Below are 18,187 nucleotides of genomic sequence, written 5' to 3' on the forward strand. Positions count from 1 at the left end.
TAGTAGGGGTAGGGGTCTCATCATCTTCCTCATTTATTTCTACTTCCTCATCTAATTCTTCCTCAAAATTAGTAAAACATCTATTTAAAGTTTCATGATCTACTTCATTTTCGAAATTAAATTCAATAGGTCGTGAGTCTCGTGTAAAAGAAGTTTCATCAACATGAGTATAATCATTAGTATTAATTCTAAATCTAAGAGGTGGCAAATTTTTAGAATTAGAACTACTTCCTCCTCCCCTATTATTTTTTCTTTCCGACATTGGTCTTTTACCACTATATTTTTCAAAATTCATGTTCAAGTTTAAAATAATTAATATTATGAAAAACAAGCAAAGATAATATAACAAAAAAATAAAATAACTTAATTAATAAACAAATAAAAAATTAAAGTTGGAACGAATGTACCGAACGTCTACGTAAAAGTAGACGTATAACCAAAGCCGGAATTGAGAGATGCCAATTGAAGCTTTCGATTTACTTCAAATAAATCTCCGAAATTCGAACTCCAAGTCAATATCACAAAATAATAATTATGAATTTATGAGAGATTGAAAATTAAGAGATTTTATAAGATATTGATGAAATAGTTTGTGAATTTGTGATTTAAATGAAAAAATATGATATATTTATAGTGTTAAGGGGTAGAGAGGGGTGGGGGGGCTGTTTGGAGCCGTTTTGGGCCCCAGCCCAACGGCTAAAAGGGCCCAACGGCTCCTTAACGTTCACATTTTTAAAAAAATAAATAAAATAAAAAATCAAATTTGACCGTTGAACCGGACCGGATCAACCGGATAAAAATCCGGGTTCCGTTTCGGTACCGATTCCGGTACCTATAAGACCGGTTCCTTACCGGTACCGGTCTTACCGGACCGGGAACCGGACCGGAACCGGACCGGACCGGACCAAAACAGGTCCGTTTGCCACCCTTACTCCTAGCTGTATTGGCCCTCTACGTGTTCAATCCAAATTCAAACAAAAAAACTTGAATAATTAAGCAGCACATCACTCACATATTTTTTTAATTCTATATCCATTTCTCCCTTGCGCTCCCAAATTAAAGAAGAATGGCCATCTCTAATCTTATAATTGTAAAGACATTTCCTCCTTTATTTCACATCCAAATCAATAATTATAAATATGATTACCATACCAAGAAACTGGCTCTGAGGTCTAACATCCTATGTCTAAAAACAAACAATATTAGTACTACTTCTCTACTTTTTGACCAACCTAGACCTAGTCTATTCAAAGATAAAGATTACAAGCTTTCCTGGCAGGAAGAAGTTAAAAGAGCATACCCTTTAGAGATTTCCAACCAAAACTTGAATGATGATGAAAAATTGCAAGAATTGGTTGACAAGAGGTGTGTGGATAGTGTGAGAATGTTGATAGTAGACTCAGTGCAACATGCAAAGGCAGGGCATGCTGGAATGGCTCTTGGGATGGCTGAGGTTGCATATTTCTTGTATAGACATGCCATAAGGTATAATTCAACAAGTCCCAAGTGGTTTAATAGAGATAGGTTTGTTTTGAGTGCTGGACATGAATGCCTTCTTCAGTATGTTTGCCTTCATCTTGCTTCTTTCCAATCTGTTCAGGTATATACAATTTATTTATGTTAGCTCAATATTTCTTTGTAACAAGAAAATTTCCATAAGGTTAAGGCCTAAAACTAGGACCTGTAGATCCAATCATATAACCAAGGGCCCTCTTCAGCCAAAAATTATACTATTGTTTATATGTGGTTAAAATTATTATTTTTTGTAGACATAGCATATGTTGAATCCCCTGACTTCTTCGTGTCTTTATTTCTTCATATTTTAAACAACTCACTGAAAAATCTTAGCTCCGCCACCACATATAATTATAACAAGTGATCTCATGAATGTTTTCTCCTGGTAAACCCAACAATGAATTGTATCACTTGCCATGTGAGTAGATGGCTGGTCTACCTAAATTGTGATAATGTAAAGTATTTTCCCCCAACTCAAATAGGACATGAAATTTAGAGATCACAAGGACCCTAAAAAACAAATAAGCTAAAGTACAAATCTATACAAGCAAGTCAACGTGTTATGTTTGGGATTAGCATAATTCAACACAGAAACAGGGCACCCTGTGACATTTCAGATCATTTCCTGAGATATTAGTCTTACTTTAAATCCTTAATATTGAAGAAGTAATACTATACTGTGTTGATGCGAGGTTTACCTTCACTACAACAACAAAAACAGCTTTTAACGGCAATAAATATGCATATTAATAAAGAGTGCTTAAGTCTTTACCGACATTAGTTAATTGTCATTGAGATCCAATGTCGCTATGGGCTTTAGGACATTTACAAAAAGTGCTAAAATGTAACTGCCACTAGTAATTGCCTCTCAAGAAACATATTTAACTGCAATTAAGTTATTGTCATTAATTAATTGTCACAAAAGGTCATTCTTGGTTTAATGCTTTTTCTTTTCTCTATTGTTGTCATCTGATAAAATAGACGTTAGGGGAAACAGAGAGATGTTTCTGCATAGCATTTTATTTTCCTTACATACATAGACGGTTCAATGGTAATTATCACTTGTATTCGAGTGTTCTGCTTTGTACATGTAAACAGTTTTCATCAAAAATTTAAGTGAATTATTGAGTCATTCAGATTGAAGACCTTAAATGCTTGTGTAAGCTTGGAAGCCGGACACCTGGGGCATCCAGAGAATGTAGTGACACAAGGCATCGAAGTCACAACCGGTATAGCTAAATGCCAGTTTGCTTTCATCTTTCTTATTTCCCGGACACCTGATGACAGTGTTTGAGCTATATTTTCAATTTGGTGTAATCTCCATGATCATAATTTTGTCTCACAAGTAAGGAATTCTCTTATATAATATGTGAAAAAATGCACGAAAAAGCCCTTTGCAGGAACTCATATTGAAAATGTCCTCGTTAACTGTGGCTAGTGCTGACAAAATATATACAAATTTGAAGTATCTGCCCAAAAGCCACCCTCCAGTAACAAACAGATGGGTAACTGATTTTTAAATGTGGGTACAATATAGATGAAGTCAATACAACCCTTCAAGAAAATGGGTAAATAGTGGATTTCCCGGGCAACTTCTCTGCTTACTAATTTAAATCGAAGATCCTTCATTTCTTTGGTTAAATATTGTCTTTTACAATTGTATGATCTTAGCTTCAATCAATGGTAAAAATTGTAGATGGCAACTAACTGGGTGAAATATAAAATGAAGTGCATGATAGCTGTTTTATTTTGTTCGAATATCCTTTGTTTTGTATAAAGGTTATCTCTTGTATCTCCAGCTGTATATTTCATTATCATTGATATTTACAGGAGTACTCTAATTTTTAACTTTTTGTATGAATATAATATCACTAAACTAAAAGCCTCTTGGATAACAAGGAACATTTGTTAAAAGTTCTATAAAGAGCCTTACGTAACTTGATATGAATTGTGTTGGATTTTTCATTGGAGGATACGACGATATTATTGTTTTCTCAGCAAACATGATCAGCATGGTATATTGGATTCTCAATTTTTGTGTTACACTACAGGCCCTTTGGGACAAGGTGTTGTGAATGCAGTTGGTCTTGCTTTAGCAGAAGCAAACCTAGGTGTGAGATATAATAAGCCTGATGTTGCTGTTGTTGATCACAGAACGTAAATAGGCTGACTTATCCTCTTTATTTTGTGGATGAACCAAACAGCATTTCACTCAGATATATTTTCTTCAGGTATTGCATCATGGGTGATGGCTGTTCTATGGAAGGCATATCAAACGAGGCTGCATCCCTAGCTGCACATTGGAAGCTGCACAAGCTTACATTGATATATGACGATAACCATAATACTATCGATGGTATAGCACTGACCTTGCACTTTCAGAAGACATATCAGCACGATTTGAAGCTCTAGGATGGAACACTATCACTATAGATAACTCGCAAGGAAATTTAGACGCGTTCAAGAATGCGTTGATCTCTGCACATTGTGAGACCAGAAAACCAACTTTCATCCGGGTATGCAGAGTCGGTATTGCGCCTAGAACATAATAGATATGTCATTATGAGTTCATTCTATAAGTTGTAGACTACCTTCCAAGTTTCCAATTATTCCTGGTGCGGTAGTACACTGCCTACTGAAAACGATAATAGGGAAATTGTCAAAAAAGGAAGAATCATCAAAGGCTCACCACGGAACCTTCGATGATGATGATGTAAAGCAAATGAAACAGAAAGTTAAATGGAATGATAGAGAACCTTTCCACGTCATTCCTATGGTTTATAGGTAATAATTTTTATTCACCATATCATTGAAGACAAGAAAGATTGTGTTGTAAGATAGTAGGTGCATTTGTTATTAATATTAGGGAAATGCAAGCACAAATAGATATTGGTGGAAGGTTAGAGCAGGAGTGGAACTCTAAACTTGATTATTACCAAAACAAATACCCTGAGGAAGCAGCAGAATTCAAGCTTCTTGTTGCTGATGGGATGATTCCTGGCTGGGAAAGCTCATTTCCAGTAAAATATGCATCCATCTAGTTTTCTACCTGCTACAAACTAATTCATCTGAAATGTGTTTGTTGTCTCAAAGAAGACGAACCAAGTTTACTGTCACGATCCGATTTCTCAAGTCATGATGACACCTACTATAACCCACCAGCAGGTAAGCCAACCCGTAACACGGAACAACAAGTAATGGGTCTAAGGGTAGAAACTAAACAAGGGTAGGCAAATAACAATATAAATAGGCGGAAGCAAACCAAAAACATATATACAAATAAAGATTCCTCCCAGAATCTGGAAGTCACTAGTACAGAGCTATTACAAAATGAGTACAAGTCCCAAAAGTGGACAACAGAGATGGGACTGTTTCAGAAGGTAAAAGACAAGTCTATATATACAGATAGAGATTGAAATAGTACAAAACGTCATGTATTCACTCCCGTCTCCGGATCAGTCTGCTCCAAGCTCGATCAACGCTGGCTACTAGTGCCCGGACCTGCATCACGAAACAGATGCAGAGCGTAGCATGAGTACCAAAATCACAGGTATCCAGTAGGCATCATAGGCCGACTGAACTTGAAAAGTAAAGGCAATATGAAAAGAAGGAATACGCAAATCGAGGTCAAGAACAAAAATCTAACTAACAAAGGAATGCACAAGAGTGTACAAAGAACTAACTAAAGTAATCTATAAGCTAACTACACCTAATTGGGCCCCCATAAACCCAGAAGGTACACTCGTGCGCAAGTTAAATAAAAACCCGAACGGACCCCTATAAGCTCGACGAGTACACAGAATAACTATAACTAAAGAGAATTGCATATGAGAACCCAAGAACGGAGAACACGAATCAGAACCTCAACCCCAATTAGTAAAATCTAACAGTACGGAGGCCGGACCTCGAACAGGATGCTCACCAGAAGTACTCAAGTAACCAATCACAAGTATCAAGTATCTGAGGCCGGAACTCTAATCGGATGCTCTATATAAGTAACTGGGCAATAGAGGCTGGAACTCTAACCGGATGGTCTATAAAGGTTCCAATGTAGCTGCTGAAAGAGTCTCAATCGATCCACGCTCATAAATGTCCGTGGAACGCCGTTCATACTAAGCCAATCAATGTAAGTCCTTGGAACCGAATCGAAAATCAAATTCAAATCGCGAAGCAGAACTAGCGTTGTCAATTTAACTCGTGAAGCCGTAACATCGAGTAAATAAGGATAACTATCATCAGATCAAGCGTATTGCCTAACTAAGGCCCAAACTATCAGACTCAAGTCTGCTACACCAGTCTACAGGATCTAAGCCGGTCGAGCGACGTCGGGGCAAAACTAAGGCCTATCGGATCCGAATCATGTATTTCTAAGGCAAGCCCTAGTCAAACCTAAACTAAGGCCCAAATGCTTCAACAAATAGTAAATTAAGCATGCAAGCACTCCACATAGCGAGGATGGTCAATTAATAATACAAAACATGCTCACAGTTACCCGATAATTCTCGAAATAGGCCGAAAACATGATTTCCAAACACCTATGAGTGATTCAATCACTACCAACCAAATCCCAACTAATCAACATGCATTCACACTCTCAAGCTCAATCTAAGAGAGGGAAACTGTAGCCTACCTGTAAGTCGATCACACGCGCTCTGAAATCACTTCTCCGGAGCTTTCCCTTTCCGAACATCCTCAAAGCGCTGCCCCGCTATCAAAAATAGAGTCATAACGTTATTACGGTCGTTTAGACACCAAAATCACAATAAACGGAGACGGACCAATTTTGGGTCAAAACGGGGAAAGTGGGACCCACGCAGGAATTCCGAAATTAACCCCAAAAGTGGGTCCTAACCAGTTTTCCCCAGCTCATATCCCAAAATGGGACACAATTCGGGGCTCGGGAACAACACACTATCAACATGCAACCAAAACCCAAATTACACTAAAACGAAACAACAATAGCAGCAGCTATTTACAAGAAAATATCAGAAACAAGGGTCCAGATGCTGAAACCAATCACACCATGATGATCCTCACGAAAAACCCCACAATCTAGGCTTTTGAATCATCAGATTCGCACCCAAAATGACCACGAAATCACCTTCTAAATTTTCCCAAAAATTGAGCTCGAAATGATCTAAGACAGCAGCTAAAACACAACTTTTTACCTCCAACAAAAAGTCAAATATGAAATCTAACCACGCCAACGCGTTCTCCTTGAAAAACCACTCAAGATAGCCCCAAGAATCACCAAAATCGGATCTAAAATGACTGAAATATCAAGTCTCAAAAATTCCCAAAATCAAGCTCACAAAAAGGGTGTGGCAGCAGATATTTTACGAAAATTACCTCAAACGGGGACTCCAAATCACTATCCGAGATCACCAACGCGTTGTCCTCGAAAAATCTCACAACTTTTCCTTTTGAATCACCCAAATCGGTTGAGAGATGAGAGAGTTATGAGAGTTTGAAGTTTGGAAATATGTTGCTGTTTTTCTGCATTTATTGCAGATTTTCTGCAATAATTTCCAAAACTTAAAACTCCGATGGGGTGCTCCGATCTCGTTCGAAACCCCGTGCATGCAAACGAGATATGCAACCATACCAAATTCGACATTTCAGACTCAACGGCGCAGTTGAAATTTCCATCAGAGGTCATCTCAATAAAAAGTGGGTCCCACTTCCAAAAGTCATTTTAAGTCAAAACCCACAAAAGGGCTCGGCAAGATATCGAAAACCTCCAGACACAAAAGAAGGGTCAATCTAGACCAAACTCGACATTCCGGAGCTAACCACGCTGACGGAATTCTCATCCGAGCACGTTTACTCAGAATGTTGACCAAAGTCAAACTTAGGCTTAAACTTAAAGTTAAAACGCCTAATCGCACCGACTCACACTGAAAACCTCGGGAGTCATGTCGACCATGCTACTAGCCTAAAATGACCCTTTCGGAGCTGATGGAATCGTCAGAATTGGGTTCCGATGTCATCTTCTTGAACTTTTGATTGAAAATGATCGTTCAAGGTTCATAAGCTCCAAAACACAAAAACTCGCACCAAGACCAAACGAACGACCAGGTGACCAAACTGTCAGTCCCAACAAGTCATAAATGACTTGGGGTCACTATAGAAATGCTCTAAACGACACACAGAAGGCAAGACACAGAAATGACCAAGAGGGTCATTACATTTACATATTTGTAGCCCTTAAACATTAGATGTTTGTGATTGTCGTTTAAAATGTATCATAAGATATATAAGGCTTCACCATCCATAGTTATTTACTCTTCTTCAGCCAGAATATTTTATCTAAATTTTGGTACACTATCAACAACAGAAATGGTCCATGTTTGATCTAGTGGATTCCACCGGAGGATATTCAGGGAAGTGCTTGAATGCACTCGCTAAAGTGCTTCCAGGACTTATTGGGGGTAGTGCAGACCTTGCCAGCTCAAATCAAGCCTATCTCCATAATTTGGGAGACTTCAAGCAGCCCGATTCCCCATGGGGGCAAAACATTAGGTATGGAGTCCGGGAACATGCAATGGCTGGAATTTCCAATGGACTTGCGTTGCACGGTGGAGGGCTGATACCATTTGCAGCAACTTTCCTTGTTTTCTCAGATTACATGAAGAACTCAGAGTGTCTGCTCTTAGCCATGCTGGAGTCCTCTACATTTTGACCCACGACTCAGTCGGAATAGGCGAGGATGGACCAACTCATCAACCAATTGTACACCTTGCTGGTCTTCGAGCGATTCCCCACTTGCTGCTTTTCCGACCTGCTGATGGCAAAGAAACTGCTGGAGCCTATAAGGTGGCCATTGAAAACCGAAGTGTACCTAGCCTTCTTGCATTATCAAGGTAAAATGTGGCAGCGAATTTGGAAGGAGCATTGGCTGATGCAGTAGGGAAAGACGGTTACATTGTTAGCGACAATTCTGAGAAGGACCTACTGGAAATCATATTGATTGGCACTGGATCAGAGTTGTGTTTGTGCGAAGCCAGCGCAAACGTGCTTAGAAAAGAAGGGACAAGAGTAAGAGTCGTTTCACTTGTGTGTTGGAGACTTTTCGATAGGCAGCCAAGGGATTACAAGGAGTTTGTTTTACCATCGAGTGTATCAAAACGTGTTAGCGTGGAGGCAGGCTTACCTTTAGGGTGGAAGGAGTATGTCGGAGATGAATGCATTGGTATGGGGATTAACAGAAGATAGAATGAAGAACTCTAGATTTCCAAAATGGAATTTCATTTCCTTTCAATGTGTATTTCTATACATCCCAGCTCTGTTATTTATACAAGTATATTCCATGAAATAAAATATTCTAACAAACTCTGACACCTCTAACAAAAACATGTACAACTAATCCTATTCTAGAACCCTCTAATATTCCTACAGATAAGGATAAAAGGAAAGCAAATAATATGTACTATAAATTATAGGAACCACATATTATAAGTACTAAATAACATCCTATCTCTTCTAGTTTTCTATTTATCAAAAATCCCTTAAAAATGATGTTTGCGGGATACATAGTGTTGTTCACAGGATACATTAGGTTTGATACATTCCACATAGCAGGATACATAGCGTTGTGCATGGGATACATTAGGTTTGATACATTTCACATAACGGGATACATAGCGTTGTGCACGGGATACATGCGGAATACATAGATAAATAAGAGGTTTTTGAATTTTTTGAAATAAGTAGGGATAAATAGATATTAAGATAAGTAAATAAGTGTAGTTACGTAATTTGTCCTAATATGTATGTATAAGGGTAATGGACATCTATCAAATATAGATCAAACCAATAGCTGATCCAAAAGTTTATTATATGTGACCCGGCCCATAAGTTTCAAGACATTTGAATTAGGTGCCAATTTTATTTAGCGCCTTTGTCTTCTTCGTCTCTTCCTCTAATAATAGTGTTGCTCCGGCGACCACCTCCCGCAAGTGGGAGACCGGTGACCGGACGCCCAAATTGGACAAAAAATGACGATGAAGAGGTCCTGCTAAAGCCTTTGTGAATACATCAGCAATTTGGGAGGAGGATGGCACAAAAGACAGAAATAAGACCATCAAGAAGTTTTTCACGAACAAATCGACAATCAATCTCAATGTGCTTCGTTCGTTCATGAAAGACAGGATTTTTAGCTATGTGGATGGCTGCTTGACTGTCACAGTGAAGAGAAACTGGAAGAGATGGAAAGACAAAAAAATCGGAGAGAAGCCTAACAAGCCAAGCAATTTTTGCGACAAGTCTTCACATGGAACGGTATTCTGCCTCCGCCGATGATAAATAAATAACAAGTTGTTTCTTTGATTTCCAAGAGATCGGGCAACCACCAAGTGTAAGAAAAAAACCACTAACAGATCTTCGGCTATCTGAACAAGCCGCCCAATCGGCGTCACAATAGGCGATGAGATGAAAAGAGGAATCAGATGAAAGGAAAAGCCCAAGACCAGGATCATTTCGAATATGGCGGAGTGTATGCAAGGCTGCCTCAAAATGGCCAGAGCAGGGTGATTGCATATATTGACTAAGATGTTGAACAACATAAGCCAAATCGGGTCTTGTATGTGTTAAAAAATTGAGTTTGCCTAGAATACGTCGATAAACTGTTGGATCCGACAGAGACTCTCCAGAAATCAAAGACAATTTAATGGAGGGATCCAAAGGGGTTGAGACACGACGAGGCTCGAGATTAGGATACTCAGAGAGTAAATCAAGTGCAAACTTGTGTTGCGTCACAAGTAATCCTCCAGGTTCTGTTAAAATCTCCATACCCAAAAAATAATTAGCTATGCCTAAGTCTTTGATTCGAAATTCAGAATCAAGAAACAATTTCAGATCAGTAATATCTTCCATGTTATTTCCTGTCAACAGGATGTTGTCAACATATACAACTAGGATGGTAATCAAGTCGCCAGAAGTTTTAACAAAGAGGGAATAGTCAGTGAGAGAGCAAATAAAGCCTCGTGTACCCAAAGCAGAAGAAAGATGAGCATACCATTGACGGGAAGCTTGCTTGAGTCCATAAAGAGATTTGCGAAGGCGACAAACATGAGAGGATGAAGAAGGATCAAGACCAGGAGGAAACTTCATAAAGACTTCTTCAGTCAGATCATCGTGAAGAAAAGCGTTGTTAACGTCCAGTTGATATAAAGACCAGTTCTTTTTTACAGCAATGCTAAGAAGGCATCTGATAGTTGTCATTTTGACAACAGGTGAGAACGTTTCGGTATAGTCAATGCCTTCCCGTTGTTTATCCCCTCGTATAACCAAACGTTCCTTCAAGCGTTCTAATGATCCATCTGATTTTAGCTTGACTTTATAAACCCATTTGCATGCAATGCCAATTTTCCAACAGGAAGATGTATGACATCCCAAGTGCGATTAGTCTCAACTGCCTCAAGTTCTTTAGACATTGCAATTTGCCAACCAGGGTGAAGTGCTCCTTGTCGGTAAGATGTTGGTTCTGTAATTTGACAAATAGAGCTAAATATGTGCTGGTTGTGTAAAGAAAGGGAGGTGAAAGAAAATGAATGAAAAGGAAATAAAGGCGGATTAGGAGAAATCACTGAAAATGCATTGTTACAAACATAATCAGAAAGATAAGATGGTGTAGTGTGTATGCGTGAAGACCTTCTCCGTTCAGCTGTTGGAGATAACACAACCCTTGGTGATGTAGTTTCTTGGATGGGAAATGAAGTAGAAGAAGGTGGAGAAGAAAGCGATAAAGAAGGAGATGACTGACTATGATGGAAAGGAGATGAAGGATGAATAGAATCATTTGTAGGAGATGAAGGTGGACTGGAAAACTCAGTAGTTTGTGAGTAAATAGGACTGGACTCGACATTTTCAGTAGGAGGAAAAGCTGCTGGAAAGAGTCTTGACATAGGAATAACATAAACAAAAGGAAAGATTGTTTCACAAAATTTCACATTTCGAGAGACAAAGACTTTGTTGGTCTGCAAATGCAGAATTTTGTACCCTTTTTGCCCAAAAGGATGACCTAAGAAAACCCCTGGAAGAGCTCGAGGAGACAATTTATCCCTAGATCTCGCTAGAGTGGACACAAAACAAAGGCAACCAAAGGACTTAAGATGAGAATAGGCTGGAGATTTGTCATATAAAACCTAATAAGATGACTGACCATGTAAAAATTTAGAAGGGAAACGATTAATTAGATAAGTAGCAGTTAGAAGACATTCCCCCCAAAATTTCTTAGGAAGGTGAGATTGGTAGAATAAGGCTCGACATGTTTCCAAAAGATGTTTGTATTTGCGTTCCACCACCCCATTTTGTTGTGGGGTGGCTACACAAGAAGTTTGGTGGATAATCCCTTTTGATAAAAAATATTCAGATTGCATAGTGCCTGTACCCAACTCATAAGCATTATCAGACCGAATGATTTTGACTTTCGTGGAGAATTGTCTCTTCACAAAAGCTAGGAAAAATTTCAGAACAGAGAATGCATTAGATTTTGTGGATAAAAGATATGTCCCAAGTCCCTCTAGAAAAATCATCCACAATGGAAAGAAAATATTTTTCCCCTTTTACGTAGGTGTCTTATAAGGTCCCCATATGTCAATATGTAGTAGTTCAAAACAGTGCTTTGAGGAAATGTGGCTAACAAGAAAAGGTAAATTTGTTTGTCTTGCCATCGGACAAATTTCACAAGGAAAATGATTGTGGTCTGTTAAAAATTCTGATAAACCAGTGATATTTCTCATTGCTGGATAAGGTAAATGCCCTAATCGATAGTGCCATAGCTTACTTGAAGTAAAATTCTTAGAAACAAAACAATTTTTATTGATAGTAGAAACTTTAGGGGCAAGAAGTGTTGCCAGCTACAGACTCAAAACTTGGACAAAAAGACTTAACAGAATTTAACTTGATAACATTGATAGGACTCATATGATTTCTAGGAGCGGAAGACTGAAAGATAGTAGAAACAGGAACATTAGACTTGAAATTTTTTGGTTGAGTTGTGTTATCCTCCAATAGATGCACATAAAGGCCTGCAAATACTTCACCAAAAATCAGGTGACTCTTCATGGAAAGGCCATGTAGCAGACAACCAGATTTGTTAAAAATGACATCACAATCCAATTGTCTACAAAGCTGACTTACTGACATTAGGTTATGGTTAAAAGAAGGAACATAAAGGACATTGTGTAATTCAATATCAGAAGAAAGATTAAGACTACCAAAATAGAAAACTCTCATTCTATAAGAGTTTGGCAGATTAACAAAAACAGGATAGGATAATTTCTTGACATTATGTAGAAGGTTTTTTTCAAAAGTCATATGTTGGGAGGCACCAGAATCAATAATCCAAGGGTTAGAGGTAGATGAGTTAAAACATGAGGTAAAGATATGCATAGCAGCACTTATACCAGCAAAATTAGCAGTTGCATTGACTTCAAAACCTAGAGCAATTGAGTTTCCAGCCTGCATTGTTTGTAGCATTTGAAGTAGTTGGTCACATTGTTCCTTGGTGAATCCCTGAGAAGAAGTGCCTGAACTAGAGGAAGATCCTAAAGCATTTTCGTCCTCTGTTGCTACACAATTCGCTGGTCTATATCCAGAGATTCTCCTAGGCTTAGTGAACTTAAAATTTGTAGGAAATCTATGTAATCTAAAACATTTATCCTTCTCATGCCCCGGTTTCTTACAGTAGCTACAGAAATTGCCATTGTTCACATAGTCTCTTCTAGACTCATTACTTGTCTTTTGTGCAGAGGTTCTTGTTGCTGCAATATTAAAAGCAGCAGAGTCGGGAGTTAACTTAAGCACAGAGTGTACCTCTTTCTGCCTCTCCTCATGAAGGATGAGTGAATAAGCCTGTGCAGTGGTTGGCAAAGGTTTCAACATTAAGATGTTGCCTCGGATATTTGAATAGACCTCGTTCAAACCCATTAGAAACTGAATGAGCTACTGATCTTCATTCATTTTGAAGTTGTGCTCCTTAGCACCACAACTGCAATCACAACTACAGTTCATAAAAGTGTTCAACTCTTTCATTTGGTCCCAAATTCTTTTCAACCTTGTGAAATAGCCAGCAATATCAGAAGTTCCCTGGGAAATGCTACTGATATCCCTTTGCAACTGGAACATCTTGGTTCCATCAGATTGACCATACCTCTGTCTAGTTCGTTCCATAGCTCTTCTGCAGTTTGTGAGTAAATCACGCTCTCTGCAATATCCTTACTCAAGGAGTTGAGTAGCCAAGCTATGACCATATCATTGCATCTTACCCATTGAGTAAATAAAGGTGCATTAGCAGTAGGTTTAGGATACTTTTCGTTGATAAAAACAAGCTTGTTTTTAGCTGAAAGTGAGATGAGAGCTCCTCTTCTCCAGTTTCCATAGCTGGTTCCATCAAAACTCATATTAATGAGATTCATGCCAGGTGAATCTGCTGAGTTGAGAAAGAGAGGATTTGAATGATCTAATTTTTAGAACCAGTGATGACTCCAGATAAGTCTTTCTCAACAGCTAACGTGGCATCTCCCATTTTTCAAAATAGAAGATCAAGAAAAAAATATGAAGATGAAAGAAGAAATACGAAGAAGCAGAAGAATGAAAAGATCAATGGAATGATGAAGACAAGTAATGAAAAAAAATCCTTCTAGAGCTACTGCTCTGATACCATAGCAGAAGATAGAATGAAGAACTCTAGATTTCCAAAATGGAATTTCATTTCCTTTCAATGTGTATTTCTATACATCCCAGCTCTGTTATTTATATAAGTATATTCCATGAAATAAAATATCCTAACAAACTCTGACGCCTCTAACAAAAATATGTACATTTAATCCTATTCTAGAACCCTCTAATATTCCTACAGATAAGGATAAAAGGAAAGCAAATAATATGTATGTATAAGGGTAATGGGCATCTGTCAAATATAGATCAAACCAATAGCTGATCCAAAAGTTTATTATATGTGACCCGGCCCATAAGTTTCAAGACATTTGAATTAGGTGCCAATTTTACTTAGCGCATTCGTCTTCTTCGTCTCTTCCTGTAATAATAATGTTGCTCCGGCGACAGGGATCGATGACTTTGGTTCTAGCGGACCATATTCAGAAGCATTCAACAAGTATGGTTTCACAGAGGAAAATGTGACCAAAACTGCAAAATCTTTGCTTACCACCCCACACACATTTATTGAGAGATAAGCATAAATCTTTCCCCTTTTTCTTCTATTTTATGAGTAATTAATAACTCAATAGTCATTATTCCACTTTCAATTCTCATTTGGTTTCTTCCCAAGGATGGAGATGGTAAGAACTCAACAAAAGCTTAGAGGCTTTAACATCTCAGCCAACAACATCGCTCATATTTCCAGTTCATAATCAATTGCTACATAGCATCAAATGCTAAAGGGTTTTTTTAATGTCTCTAGAAAGAAATAAAAATACACACAAGAATCTCACTAATTGTGAGGTTGAAGGCTAATGGGAAGTCCTTGAAGAGGGGTAGGCATTGGATCATATATAAATTTTTCATTTGGAATAAGTAATTTCCAAGTAAATTTCCTGATTAAGACGTGCAGAAAGATGAGCATCTCCAGGCGAGCAAACTCTTTTCCTAGACACATTCGAGGTCCACCCCCGAATGTAACATATGCATATGGTGCAGGTCCAGCTCTTTCAAATCTTGATGGTCCAACCTCATTGGATTGGGGAAAATCTCTGGATCCAAACTTGTTAATGTTGAAAAGTGATTCAGATACTTGACCAATTCTTCAGGAGTTTGTTAGTTAGTTTCCTTTATCTTAGCATGTTTAGATATTGTGGCAGATTAGTAGCTAATTAGTAGTTAGTGGTTTGGTGGACCTAGATTTTAGTATTTTCTGTTTTACAGTAAGCCTATTTATAGGCAGACTTGTTGTTTCCATTATTAATTAGAAACAAAACTTTGCAGTAGCTTTTACTTCTGTTTTTTGCTCTATTTTTCTGTGCACTTTCTCCTTTACTTCCTTTTTCTTTCCAACAAATCTGGTATCAAAGCAAGGTTCCTTTCTGGAAATTGTGAGGAAAAATAGTAGTAAATGGTATTTCATCATCTTCCCAACAACTCATGCCAATTTTTACTAGTGAAAAGTATGAGTTTTGGAGTATCAAAATGAAAACTCTTTTCAAATCACAAGGAGTTTGGGATTTGGTTGAAGTAGGCTTCGTGGAGCAATCAGACTCTGACGAAGAGACGGAAAAATTGAAAGAGATAAAAAAGAAGGATGCCAAAGCGCTATTCCTAATTCAACAAGCAGTCCATGATACAATTTTTTCAAGAATTGCAGTAGCAACTACATCTTCGCAGGCATGGAAGATTTTGAAGAAGGAATTTCAAGGTTTAGCTAAGGTGATTACGGTAAAATTACAGACTTACCGTCGTGACTTTGAAACTCTTTCTATGAAAAGTAATGAATTTGTTCAAACTTATTTGTCTAGAGTTTCTTCTCTTGTTAATCAAATGAAGTCTTATGGTGAAAACATATCTGAAGAAACGGTTGTAGCAAATGTTTTAAGGAGTCTTACTTCAAAGTTTAAACATATTGTTGTTGCGATTGAGGAATCTCATGACTTATCTTATTATACTTTTGATGAACTAATGAGTTCTTTGCAAGCTCATGAAGAGAGGCTCCTAAGATCGCATGAAAAATATGAAGAAAAGACATTTCAAGTGAAGGGGGAGTCCATTCATCAGAAAGATAAGCTAGAAAACTTTGCAAATCGTGGAAGAGGCAGAGGTGGTTTTCGAGGAAGAGGCCGTGGAAGAGGCCAAGGAATAAATCAAGATAGAGGAGGATCAAATGAAGAGAAGCAGGCTAAGACGTTTCTGTGCAACTACTGCAGAAAATCAGGTCATAAAGAAGCTTATTGTTGGCAAAAACAGAGGGATGAGAATAACCAAGCAAGCTTTGTAAAGGAAAATGATGATGACAGTAAGTTGTTCATGGCCCTTTATTGTGAAAAATAAACTCCTAACGATTTTTGGTTTTTGGACAGTGGTTGTTCCAATCATATGTATGGAACAAAATCATTGTTCAAGGAGCTCGATGAGTCAAAAAAATCAGATGTAAGGCTAGGAGACAACAAGAAGATTCAGGTTGAAGGTAGAGGTACAATTAACATTATGACCAGCCAAGGTAATGCTAAGATTTTAGAAGATGTGATGTTTGTTCCTAGTATATCTCATAATTTGCTTAGCATTGGACAACTAATGATTAGCGGATACTCAATTTTCTTTGACGATGGTGTTTGCACTATTAAAAATAAGAAATCTGAGAAAATCATTGCTAAAGTTCCAATGGCTAACAATAAAATGTTTCCTCTAGAAGTTTCAATGGTTGAGAGGTGTACTATGGTAGCTAGTGGAGATAATGAAACTAGACTATGGCATTTACGTTATGGGCATTTAAATGTTAATGGATTGAAGTTATTGAGTCAAAAGGAAATGGTTTTTGGGTTGCCAAAAGTTGAGAATCTTGATTTTTGTGAAAGTTATGTTTATGGGAAACAAAGTAAAAAATGTTTTCCTATAAGCAAGTCTTGGAGAGCTTTTGTTTGTCTTGAGTTAGTACATGCTAATTTGTGTGGTCCTATGAGTGTTGAGTCTTTACGGGGAAGTCGATACTTTCTGCTTTTTACTGATGATTATAGTCGTATGAGTTGGATATATTTTTTGAAATTTAAATCTGAAACTTTTGACAATTTCAAGAAATTTAAATCTTTTGTTGAGAGGCAAAGTGGATGTAGACTCAAAACACTTCGAACAGATATAGGTGGTGAGTTTATGTCAAAAGAATTCAGTTCTTTTGTGAGGAAAATGGAATACACAGAGAACTCACAGCACCTTATACACCAAAGCAAAATGGTGTAGCAGAACGAAAGAACCGCACAGTTGTCGAGATGAGCAGAAGCATGATGGAAGGTCTCGTACTGAAGTGTTTTTGGGCTTCAGAATTAAGGAATTGAAAACATTTCCAATACCGGCAGCAGCTCCCGCTGAAGCAATTGTAGCAGCTCCTGCGCCGATTCATTTTGCACCTTCTAATCTTACATAATAATAAAGAAAGTTAGCTCTTTATTTGTTTATCTTCGTATCGAAGAGATGCGACAAAGTGTTCGGATCATTGTGCAATGTCTTAATCAAATGCCTAGTGGCATGATCAAAGCCGATGATCGTAAGTTGTTGCCACTGCTGTCTATTTGCTGAATATTTCTCCTACTAAGGCAGTGTTTAATCAAACACCATATGAAGCTTGGAGAGGTAACAAGCCCAAGGTAAGCCACTTACGTGTGTTTGGTTGTATAGCTTATGCCTTGATAAATTCACAAGCTCGACGTAAGCTTGATGAAAAATGTGAAAAATGTATTTTTGTTGGATACAACACACAATCCAAGGCTTATAAGTTATATAATCCAGTTAGTGGTAAGATTACGGTCAATAGAAATGTTGTGTTTAATGAAGATGCAAGTTGGAATTTTAATTCCACAAATGAAAGTTCAAACATTAAGTTGTTGCCTTCTGACGATATTATTGATCAAGAGTATGTAGCTGATCCTTTTTTGGCTGGTCCATCATCTACCTCATCAATTGCACCAGCAACTTCTCCAATATTGGAAAAACCTTCCGCTAAGCCAACTCC

At 37.9% G+C, this 18,187-nt stretch overlaps 1 protein-coding gene and 1 pseudogene across 1 annotated transcript; both read left to right on the forward strand.

Annotated features, from left to right (window-relative positions):
- The first annotated feature begins 1,066 nt into the window (after positions 1 to 1,066).
- LOC125833524 (transketolase, chloroplastic-like) lies at positions 1,067 to 14,711 on the forward strand (annotated as a pseudogene).
- Positions 14,712 to 15,660: 949 nt separating this feature from the next.
- Positions 15,661 to 17,602, forward strand: LOC125833525 (uncharacterized). The gene is made up of 3 exons (XM_049512688.1): positions 15,661 to 16,487; positions 16,545 to 16,902; positions 17,378 to 17,602. The coding sequence occupies exons 1-3, from the start codon at positions 15,661 to 15,663 to the stop codon at positions 17,600 to 17,602; spliced, it is 1,410 nt and encodes a 469-aa protein (XP_049368645.1).
- Positions 17,603 to 18,187: the final 585 nt, after the last annotated feature.

Source organism: Solanum verrucosum, unplaced genomic scaffold (assembly GCF_900185275.1).
Source record: "Solanum verrucosum unplaced genomic scaffold, falcon-dt-bn FXZP01000105.1, whole genome shotgun sequence".
NCBI classification, from domain to species: Eukaryota; Viridiplantae; Streptophyta; class Magnoliopsida; order Solanales; family Solanaceae; genus Solanum; species Solanum verrucosum.

Bases quoted from the DNA above. Each gene is read 5' to 3' on its own strand.
- LOC125833525 (XM_049512688.1), top strand. From the start codon at position 15,661: ATGAAAACTCTTTTCAAATCACAAGGAGTTTGGGATTTGGTTGAAGTA. The intron at 16,488-16,544 runs GTTCATGGCCCT...GTTTTTGGACAG, and splicing joins AATGATGATGACAGTAAGTT to TGGTTGTTCCAATCATATGT. The intron at 16,903-17,377 runs GTAGCTAGTGGA...TGGAATACACAG, and splicing joins TGGTTGAGAGGTGTACTATG to AGAACTCACAGCACCTTATA.